Raw genomic sequence first — 11810 nt, 5'->3', positions numbered from 1 at the left:
ATTTAGATTCTCAATATTAAGTCTAGCACGGTATAAAATAGATTGGGTTGTAATGTAATTTTCGACTTGAAGTCTACTTAGTTCCAATCTTATTCTTATTTTTGATGAGGTTTTCTTAAAATTTTAGATTGATTTGTTCAAAAGGTTTCTTATTAATAAAGGTGAGATGGTCAATGTCACAATTCTTTGGTCGGCTCTATGCTTGGCTATAAGGAACACAAGGAATTAACCCATAAAGAATATATCAGATTTTATATACTATCAATTTATTACAGTTATTTAAAAAATAAACAGAGTAGCCAACATCCTTCACATAAACATTATGTTCATCTAAACTAATCTGAGTTTGCACTTTATCAGATAAAGGTATCGCAAGTCATGTCAGGGACTCTAAAAGTATTGTAAACAAGTGTTTACGAAAGCAATATAAAAGTTTCAACTTCACTTGTTTTGGTAATAAAGTTAAATAACCGTTAGACATAACTACGAAACGGACATACGCATGTGCCTTTAATGTTTCAATTTTATGAGACGCGTTGAAATAAATGAGATTGTGTGTGTCAATTAAGACCTCTTTTTGAATAAAGCATTTTTTTTAAATTTTAGATAAGCGCGGAAAATTAAATTTTACTGGAGAATAAAATAATAATAAACAGATGTGTTTAGCACAGTGGCCTAACAGATATAAAGAAATGACAAAAATAAAAACTAAAAAGTAATAAACTAAAAACTAAAAAGTAATAAAAACATAATAAACTGATACAACATTTAAATATGTTATATTGCATTCAGCGTGTATATAAGGCACATTCTGTATTTATAGATAATTGACAAACATCAATGAAGTTTATGTCGATTACCTTTATAAACTTACGAACAGGAATTTCAAATAGTTCTTTTATAATATGTATTGCAAAATATGAAAATAATGTCTTTAATGTTTACAGACACTACTTAAATAAAAACCATATCTACAAAATGAAGAGAATTCAATTAAAATTCAAGTAGAATACTGACAGAAGTGAAATTACCGTTATTATTACTTTTCTTTTAATATTTGTGCATATTTGCTTTATAAAAGGTTATCGCTCTTGATGTGAATTCCAAGAAATGTTTACTAAATGACCTTTGGTATTGCAGAAGACCAAACAAATCTGACTATAATATCAGAGTACAAAAAATGAACCGAAACACATGTGGCCATTGATTTGTATTAGGAAGTATGCTTTTTCATATCTTTTTAACGTAATATAACATATTTGAAAAGTATGCCTCTTTGTATTATAGGTAAAATAATTAAAAGTAAACATTTATGTGTAAACGTTGCGCATTTCCTCTATTGATTTTTTTTCAGTGATGCGCAAGAAAAAAAATCCAAAACCCAATACCAACGTTGAAAAGAAGTAAATAAAGTGACAAACCCAAAGTGAGGCCAATTGCGTTAATCATATTTTATTGCTTCGAAAATACAATCACGATTTCATTGACTCTGATGGATAGTCGTTGGCATGAATGCCCTCGAAGTGTTCCACTTATCATAATAAAATTCAACACTCGCCTAGATGATGACATTAATTATATGCGTTTGGTCACCATACTTTGGCACGCTATTAGCAAAAAAGCGGGTGCAGATATTAGAGCAGGATTCATTCCCCATCTATTTGTTATGCCCACTCAATATGTTCTCCCTTTTAGATAAGCAAACCAAAATCTATTCAAAAGAATAAAATTGTGAACACTATAATTGTATATATTTATGAATATAAATGAATCTGTAGCATTCAGAACAAAGACAACAATCGCAACATTCGAAACTCGAAAAAATGAGAATGGTTTAAAAAAGAAAGACACGTCTGTGCCACAAAGCACCAGAGTTAGTAATCATTGTTTTCCATTGTTCGATTGAGTTGTTCGGTAATTTATGTTTTGATACAGTAATCTTTATTTCCTTTCTTCCATCGTTGATTATAAAGAAGTTTCTTATTTGACAAACAGTTTGCTGCCTCGATATCACACGTACAGAATTTTTGTTTGCACTGCTCACTATCAGCTGAATAATAATGATATAGATGCATATTAATTCAGGTGTCTAAGATAAAAAAGAGTAACAGTCAAGTGAGATGATATCTAAAGGGATCAACTTTTTACAGATTAAATTGAGATTTTACCATGACGTGTAAATTTTTGTGCGTTGTACTTATATTAATATATATCTTTTGTGTTTCTTTTCGACATATGACGTGAATTTTTACTTATATATCCCGTCATTGTGTTATGGTACATTTTTGAATTCTTGTCTTTCATTTTTGTTAAATTAAATGTGCTTTGTCTATGTGACTTTTGTGTTTCGTTACATTTGAAAATGCATGTACCAAGTCAGGAATATGACAGTTGTTGTCCATTCGTTTGATGTGTTTTATCATTTGATAAGGGACTTTCCGTTTTGAATTGTTCTGGTTGTTTTGTTTACATAACTTTGTCAATAAAATGGAATGTTATGCGACTGTAATCAAGTAAGGGTGTTTACTACACATGGTTCTATTTTTGTCTCAGTATAGGACCCGTTTTTTGTTATGTTTTAAAACCACTAATTTATGAAAAGCATCATAAACATGGATCTTAACATTATTGTCCGGATAAACTGAGGAGACTTGATCCGGAATGTAAAATAATTTGTAAACCAACTTATTTTTCATGATACTTAATTTTGCTTTAAACATTTCTAGTCCACTTCGCGGCTTTGTTGCCTAATATGCATTAAGATTATATAACAAGATGTAAATATTTGTACTTACTACATTTAAATATTAAGCCAAAGCACTGCTCGTAGGAGTAGTATCTAGATGATAATGGACAACCTTTTGATAATATCTCTTTAAGGCACATCTGGTGCTCTAAACAGCATCTACAGAAAAAAAGCTGCATTTTAAGGAATCACTTAAATGTTAAAGTCTTATAAAGTTTTGATTTTGCCATTTGATACCTTTGATAACTATTTCGTCGTTATTTGCTTAAATTATCCTGCTATTGCACCATAACGTTATTGGTTATAATTTGTTAAGGGTTTTCTGAGCCCAGAATAAAACGAAATGAAATTCACGATGGGAAGATTTAGTTCCAATAGTATCGAATATAAAAAGATATAAGAAGTACCTGTCTAATTCGTCAACAGGATAGCTAGTTCCGTTTTGTGCACACCAACATCCATACTTGTTTAAATCATCGGCAAAATAAACATTATCCGACTTAGTTTTGAGTATAAAGTGAATTCGATAAATACTCTTGAGATCATCTACAAAATGAATAGATTATTTAATTGTTCAACATCAAAATACATATATAGTTTTTTGTTGTATTTTACATAAATAAATATAGGAAGATGTGGTGAGAGTGTCAATGAGACAACTCTCCATCCAAATAACAATTTAAAAAAGTAAACCATTATAGGTCAATGTACGACCTTCAACACGGAGCCTTGGCTCACATCGAACAAAAAGCTATAAAGGGCCCAAAAATTACTAGTGTAAAACCATCCAAAACGGAAAAATCAACGAGAAACTTGAAACACGTATAAATTACATAAACAAACGACAACTACTGTACATTGAACAGACTGATGTCCGTTTATATTGAAATTTTTACTTTGAAAAGGCATATATGTTTTAGTATGCAATCCACCATTTTCTACAGTTGAAAATGCCTGTACGAAATCAGGAATATGACAGTTGAAGTCCATTCGTTAGATTTTGACATTTTATTAAGGACTTTCCGTTTTGAATTTTCCTCGGAGTTCAGTATTTTTGTAATTTTACTTTTCACAACAGTGTAAAATGACGTGAAAGTTAATCATTTAAGATTACTGTACGAGTTTCAACGATAAGCATCACTCATACCGCATAATCAGCTATTACAGTACCCGACATTACAAAATACGGAATAATTGAACATCTTGCTCATTGTATTATACGTTCCAAGACTTATCTGATGTTTTTTTTACTTATAATAAGTAAAATCTAATGACATATCTTGTTTGTTTAAATTAGAGTAAATATTTCTCTCTTTACTGAATTGCACAAAATGGTATTACCTGGTAAAAGCAAATCTTGATTTGTATCCATTGCAGTTTCCCGAACAGACGTCCATAACAATGTATTTGGACTACCTATGGCTGCTACGCATACAACTAAAATAAGAAAAACAAAATGTTTTGCAGTTAAATAAAGCACATTTAAAGTCGTCTTTAAAGATGATTGATAATCCATTTCGCATAGAAAGCTATATCATGTCTCAATATTCCAAAACGTAGGACGATACGAACAAGAAAACCAACATCCTGATTAAAGTGTAAAACAACAAACAAAATACATCCTCTTGATTTAAGGTAAGCACATGCAGAATGTGGCTTACGTTTGTTTATTTAACCCATGCAATCACCGCATACCTGTGGATACCTCAGCTAAACTTCCATAATAGAGAACACGTTTTGACTCTACTTTCATAGTTTTAAGTTGGTGTGGGTCCATCCTGAAGTTTGGTGACCTTTTCTCGTTTTTTTTTCTAAAGTGCTTTGTACTTTTACTTCATACTTGTGTAGTGTCAAAATGGGTTTATCTGCTCCCAAATTAGATTAAACCCACATTTCACAAACTCCGTTAAACGAACAAAACGTTTCAATGAAGATAATGAATTCAATACATATCGCTCATGAAGGCAAAGATATGTGCATTCTTCTAGTAATTTGACATCCATCATCATTGAATAAATTAATAACTTGGATAAAAATAGCACAAATAATTAAAAAAATGCTGTTCTATCCTGGACAAATGCTGGAACAGGACAGAAAGCCAATCCATCCAACTTACCTGCCAAAATCCATAAGACCATCAGAAGTACTAGATCTATACCCATTTTCTGGTCTGTCTTTAATAAATGCTGGATAAATAATTCAAATAATCTAAAATGTAATATAATTAAGTTTATTATATAAATTATCATGATAGTTTAGAACATGATATTGCCCCGATTTTGTTTTATCAATAAGAGTATATTGCACTATGAAACCTCCTTTGCATAATGAATAAGAATATGATTGGTAGAAAAGCAACGTTGTGAAGACCGTGTTTTTTTCCATATGGGGTTGGTAGACATTGATGGAAACTAGGATTACACTTAGACTTACAATTACATATAACAAAAAATAAAGGGGTCTTCCCAAAATGAAAATATAAATCCAATTTTGATACACAGTTAAATGAAATAATCACGTAAATAAGTCTTTCGGCCTCACACAAAGGCAGAACACCTATGTGCATCGTCGAACAGTCCTCTTAAATTCGTGTTTTCGTTTCATTTTCCGATGGCATGGTCAACCCTTTACTCTGATTAGGGGCTTTCCGTTTTTGAATTTTCCTCGGAGTTCAGTATTTTTGTAATGTTTTTTTTCTGATAGTGTACAAAACGTCTACTAGTATTTAACTTTCTACATTCACTGGTCTGCATATTTATGTGCTTTGTCTCATATAAGGTCTCAATACTGGATTTTTGTTCAGATAATTTTTGTTGCCAATCATTAAAGCTCATGCAGGAAAGGAAATTGTTGTCATACATCTGATCAAAACATATTACTGTCTGTATGCAAAGAAATTCGTACTTACACAGTCTAAAGTTTATAGATACAATACAAATTAAATTTGCAATTACGATAATTAACAACCGATGTGGATCACATGATAATCATACTGATAAAATGAACCAGTGTTAGTAAAAATACATTTCTATTGTACCATTCTTATCTGGTGTCTGTTTATATGAAATCAGAAATATATTTTATCATCTTTAATAGTGTGAAATGTGCCTCGTATAGGACACATCTATTTGTATTATTACACCTCTTCTCCAGAAACCGCTACTAAAATAGCAGTCCCTTTTTTCATAGCAGGATTGGTTTTTGTAATCAACAATATTTCCTTTATTGGTATATTTGTAGCTAGTAATATCGTCCATGCAGCGAGTTTGTATTAAACAATTCAACAGGATACATTTGTTCACTATCAAAGTACTGTATGATACCAGTGTTGAAAAATGTGGACTGGCTCCAGGTATGATAATACATTTGTAGAACCTATCTACCGTATATGTATTGTTAACATGATGTCGTTCAAATAATGCATGAAATATTTGGCTATGGACGCTATGTTCTTGATCGTGTGAGCTAGCTTTTAAAATATCAGAACTGTGGAAAAAATGGAAGTCAATTTAGCTGAAAGATCGCCGTCGGATTCATATAAAAGACATTCCCGGAGTTTAAAATAAACAAATAATTTACACAGTATCATGCATTCATAATTTCCCATGTATAGCAAATTGAGGGGAAAATTAAAAATCTTATTTCAAAAATACGTTTATATATTCTGAAAGGTGCATTTAGAACCCGTGAGTCGAAAAAAGACTCCACCGTGTTGAGGATAAAGTTTCTATAATTCTATAACAGCAAACTTTGACAAGAAGTACCGAAGTACTGGCTACCGGGCTTGTGCTACACGTGAAATAAAATAACCAAATCGAAACAAACTTAACTTACCTATGTGGAAATGATTTTAAAAATACTTAGATTAATCCACGACTAATAAATACTTTTATTACCATGTCTAAAACAATAAAACTATTTTCTGTTTGTTTCAAATGCATTAACAATACTATAATAAAAATTTCAGTATTTACAACATCCTCATTATGATAAAGTACACGTTTTACAATGTGGCGAATACACATGTTTATTTACTAATATATAAATAGAAATTGACCATTAAAAAAGGTGCACTTAAACTTGCATTTCCTTTTATGTTTGTATTCCCTTCCCAAAAAAAACCACCCCAACCTTAAAAAAAAACCCTCCAAAATATGATTGTCTTTTATGAAATAACCAATGAAATAATGAAATATGTATTATGTATGCAGACTGCGTCAGTGTCTTTATTTGAGAGGAAATTGCAGTTACTATTTTCAAGATTATTGATATGAATGTTTCTAAATATCCCTATCACATAGAGTTGTCTATGGTATAGAATATGGTCATCATTACAGCTGATTTCATTAAGTGAGTAAGCAATTGTAAAACATTTAGTTAGCTTGCTTGTTAGCTGAACCGTTACGTCATTGTTAGTTCAGGTATACTACACTCCTTTCGAAGTAGCCTTGTCCTACAGACAGATAGATTTGTTATATGTTGGACTAGTCTACTCTTAAAGAAGGGTAGTTAACCTAACCTTACAATGACTTCATGGTTCAGCTAACAAGCAAGCTAAGCAAAGATATAACTTTTGGCTTCACACTCAATGAAATCGGCTGTAAAACAAATAACAAAAAGGGATAATAAGCTTATCCAATTGATATGAGACTGCAACACCAGAAAGATGGATATTTACCTATCGATGAGATGTTTTTGCTTTAAATATCAAACACACGACTTTCGCTGTCTCTTCGAATTTCGAATTCCAGTATGCAATATATTTGTTAATTAAATGGCACTTCATACATATCAAAGACAATTAATTTCTAAATAGTAATTCAAGGGATTTTCTATGTCTTTAATAACCTGGTGCATAAAGGTGACAGTATGTTTAATTATTGAAGTGATGTCATGGTTTTCTACTTCAAATTAAAGCCAGTTTAAGTATTCATTTTGGTAAAATGAACAATAATTTCAAAACTATCATGTTATAATACTACTTATTGTATTATATTAGTAGCTTTTAAATAGAACCAAATAAGATTTGTGCACATAAAGTGGTTTGTTTCTGGGTTACATTGAGTTGAGACATGTAGTTATACGTTAATTTTGATAAAGGGGGTACGTTGATCGTAAATGGGAGTTTTCTCCCTTTTTGAATTATCAATTACATGTATAGCGGTATAACTCATTTACCAAGAAACACTAATATGATTCAAAGATAATGTATCACGTCAGCAGCTTTATTACTTACAGAAATCGTTAAGGATATTTTAAATGTCAATTGTTATTTATTTTATTTTTGGTAAAAGCGAATCTGCATGATTTATATAAGAGTTTATAATTGAGGACATCAAGGAAAGTTTTTTTTATTACTTTGTTCTCAAGAGGTACGCGCAACTACCACTTAAAATAAAATAAAATAAAAAAAAAAAAAAAAAAAAACAGAAATAAAAATTAAGCAGCACAAACCCCTAACCTCAACATAATAAACACGAACATAATAAAAATAATGAAATAAAAAGAACCTGTGGTTGGACATGGATGAATACGTAGTACTACTAATGACAAGCAAATACTCAATATTTCCCGATTACGATATCAAACAGTGATACAATACATGATACTACATATAGCATTATTGTTTATTCATCTAAGTCGTAGAGTTTGTAGGAGGTAGCAAGAATAAGGTAATGAACTATAAGAGTTTTTACGGTTGAAAATGCAATCTGTCTTGGTATGCAGGGTATTTTAACAAATTCAGCTATATTTTGATATAAAATACTTTAAAAAGATGACGAAATGTACAAAAGAAAAACAATTAACAAATTATTAGCAGAAACATGCTTTACTTTATGGTTTATTTATGTATGTATGACGAGGATTGTTGTTGGATAGAAGTACTGAAGAAGAACATACTATAGAAATCTAGATTCGTTGCTTTGTAAATGAAAAATTATTTAAAGTTTGCTTATACATGCAGTTCGGTTCCCATATTATACATTTATCTATCCCTATTTAGTTTTTGTTGAACCGGCTTTTTTTCTATAATAAATCAAACCAAGAAAGATATTTTTCTTCAAATTAATATTGTTGTAAATTTCAAATCATTTTAAACAAATTACGACTGACCGTCTATGTCCGAATTCTATTGTATGATTATAATTTCTAACGAGCGATTAAATATATCCGTTCCAAACAATAGGCGGAAAATGACACTCAATGTCAAGCAGAAATTCATTGGAGATAAACGGACACTATATCCTTTAACTAATCCATTGTAATTTGTCACAAATATTTCAGATAATATTTTTAAATCAAATATAACTTCCAAATGATCAGTAGGAATTTGTTTTCATTTAACCGCATGTATAAATTATATATGTACTTCCACATATTTGTATTCATAAAAATATGGCTCTTTATTTTGTATTTTGCACAATAGTGTAGTTCGTATTATATCTACATATATATACTGATTAACAGTTTATGGAAATTGCAAATATAAAAAAAGGATGTAGAGAATCAATTTGTTCCTTTTAATACGAGATGAATTGTGGGAACATAAGAAAAAGTGAACATTTTTTTTCTGTAATTGATAGTATTACTTTGTTTTAAAATGGACGTATTTAACAAAAGACACGTCTGTATACTTCCCATCCACTATATACATATAATTTCAAATATTTTGCATTTATTTGAGAAAATAGTAAATTTATATTCTTTACTTTTTGAATTTTAAATTGTACAAATGTACGATGAATGATATAGCAAGAACAGTGGTGTGGGATATTATTGTGATTATTTAAAGCCATGATAACGCGCAACAGATTGACATTTTTTGCATTTTTTGTAATGGTTGCGATATTATTGTTTAAGACAAAAACCGATATACTTTTATTTAAAAACAAAATACTATTGCTGTCATTTTCTCATAGTACATGCGATATGTTTTTGTAAAAAATCGACGACAGTATTTCACTTTGCATTCCAATTAAACAAAAAAGATCGGCATTAATTAATCAGTAAAGGCCTAGTTTAAATTGAATAAGCAAATTATGATTCTGAACCTGACATTTAGTACATGGTATGAAATCAAGAGATGGGGTATGATTGTCTTTATAAGAATTTAACTTAACCGGATGTTGCGCATAACTCTTCCTAAATATAAAACAAAGAAATAAATACTTAGTTATGTTTAATTTATCAAAAAAAGAAAAAAAAACACATTTTTTTTTCTTACCGAAAATGAATAAATTCCAACATTAATCTTCCATAATATTTAAAGCTTTGTGATTGAGTAGGAATTCTGATGCAAAGAAAGGGGTGGGGATGGGGGTGTTATATCAAAGAATATTTCTCGTTGTGAAATATTCCTTTTCAACTTCACGAATAATACATGATGGTCTTTAGTATAGATTATAAGCACTGCATAGTTTATCATCTCAAATATGTGTGTACATCATTAAAAAATTTCATAGTAATGCAGGGTTATGAATTTTTATCAAAACATGCCCTTTGTCAATGGCAATAATACTGTATATCGCAATGCATTCCATCTACGACGGAGGTATCAAAAGTTGCATTTTCATGACGCTTATTAATAAAGATACATAGTTAATTAGTTTTATCTTTTTTTTTTCTCTGTAGTAAATTAGTAATGATAGATATGTATTGTTTTTACATTTTTACTCAATTGTAAACTAGTAATGTAAGATAAATAGCTTACTATCATAACCTTTTTCTAATTAATAAATATATATAGTTCATTAGTTTTTCCTTTTTTCTCTATAGTAAACTAGTAAACCAAGATAGATATTTATTATTCTTACATTTTTACTTATACAAATTAGTAATGTATGATAGATAGCTAATTATCAAAACCTTTTCCTCTTTTATATAAGATAGTTGGCTAATTATGATTACCCGATTCTCGCAATATTAAATTTATAATGCAATATAGCTATGTAAATTATTCCTACCCTTTTACTCCATAGTAAAGTAGTAATGTTAGATAGATAGCTATGATTATTCCTACCCTTTAATTCCATAGTAAAGTAATAATGTTAGATAGATAGCTAATATCATATTATTTTCCTCTTTTATATAAGATAGATAGCTAATTATTCTTAGCTGTTTTTTGTCCTCATAGTAAACTAGTAATGCATTATAGATAGCTAATTATTCCTGTCTTTTTACTCCATAGTAAAGTAGTAATTTAAGATAGATAGCTAATATCATATTATTTTTCTCTTTTATATAAGATAGATAGCTAATTATTCTTAGCTGTTTTTGTCCTTATAGTAAACTAGTAATTCATTATAGCTAGCTAATTATTCCTATCCTTTTACTACATAGTAAAGTAGTAATGTTAGATAGATAGCTAATTATCATGTTATTTTTCTCTTTTATATAAGATAAAGAGCTAAATATTCTTAACGGTTTTTGAACCCATGTTAAACTAGTAATGCAAGGTAGATAGCTAATTATTCTTACCTCTCTTGTTCTTTAGTAAACTAGTAATGCACTTTTTTCTCTTTCCAAATCATTATGTTTATCAACCGTCCAAGTTAAACACTGGTAATGTACACGAATGATTAAGAAAACTAAATTAAATCGTGCAGCAGATTGTATCGTTGTATTTTTTAAGAGCCCACGATCGTATATATACCTTCATTCTAAAATTAACCTTGTTATATTAGATTTCTTTAGAAATAATTTAACCACTTCGTTAACTAAATAGTCAATTCTATTTTTATTCACACAATGAAGTTCAATATATAGGATAGCATTTGTCTAGATTTAAACTTGTACTACCTCATGTAGTTTTACTATATATTGAATGTAATAATGATAATATCAAGATTAAAAAATCAGTGATTTTGATGAATGAACCAGTAATTAAAGGACATTTTTCACACATTTTGTTTATGTATTCTTTCTAAACTCACGACTTTAGTCACGTGTCATTCTTTATATTGACCCTGCAATATCAAATTTCTTTAAAAAGAAAAAAAAAAGAAAAAAAAAAAAAACACATGACGGCTTTGTTATTTAAAGTTAGTGTCTTCGCCTTTTCTGT

The 11810-nt window shown here is 29.6% G+C and overlaps 1 protein-coding gene across 1 annotated transcript; it reads right to left on the bottom strand.

The window, feature by feature from the left end:
- Positions 1-1738: 1738 nt before the first annotated feature.
- On the bottom strand, positions 1739-11572 carry LOC139498767 (acidic phospholipase A2 PA-1G-like). Its single transcript, XM_071287306.1, has 6 exons — positions 11225-11572; positions 4863-4954; positions 4088-4183; positions 3154-3292; positions 2796-2905; positions 1739-2050 (listed from the first exon to the last, which is right to left on the bottom strand). The coding sequence occupies exons 2-6, from the start codon at positions 4906-4908 to the stop codon at positions 1920-1922; spliced, it is 522 nt and encodes a 173-aa protein (XP_071143407.1). The 5' UTR covers positions 4909-4954; positions 11225-11572; the 3' UTR covers positions 1739-1919.
- Positions 11573-11810: the final 238 nt, after the last annotated feature.

Source organism: Mytilus edulis, chromosome 12, assembly GCF_963676685.1.
Source record: "Mytilus edulis chromosome 12, xbMytEdul2.2, whole genome shotgun sequence".
In the NCBI taxonomy this organism is placed as follows: domain Eukaryota; kingdom Metazoa; phylum Mollusca; class Bivalvia; order Mytilida; family Mytilidae; genus Mytilus; species Mytilus edulis.
This window is presented reverse-complemented; position numbering and strand designations above follow the sequence as displayed.

Excerpts from the sequence above, each read along its gene's own strand:
- LOC139498767 (XM_071287306.1), bottom strand. The coding sequence starts at position 4,908 with ATGGGTATAGATCTAGTACTTCTGATGGTCTTATGGATTTTGGCAG. Across the intron at positions 3,293-4,087 it reads TCAAGATTTGCTTTTACCAG|ATGATCTCAAGAGTATTTAT; the intron begins GTAATACCATTT and ends TTCATTTTGTAG. Across the intron at positions 2,051-2,795 it reads TGGCTTAATATTTAAATGTA|CTGATAGTGAGCAGTGCAAA; the intron begins GTAAGTACAAAT and ends ATTATTATTCAG.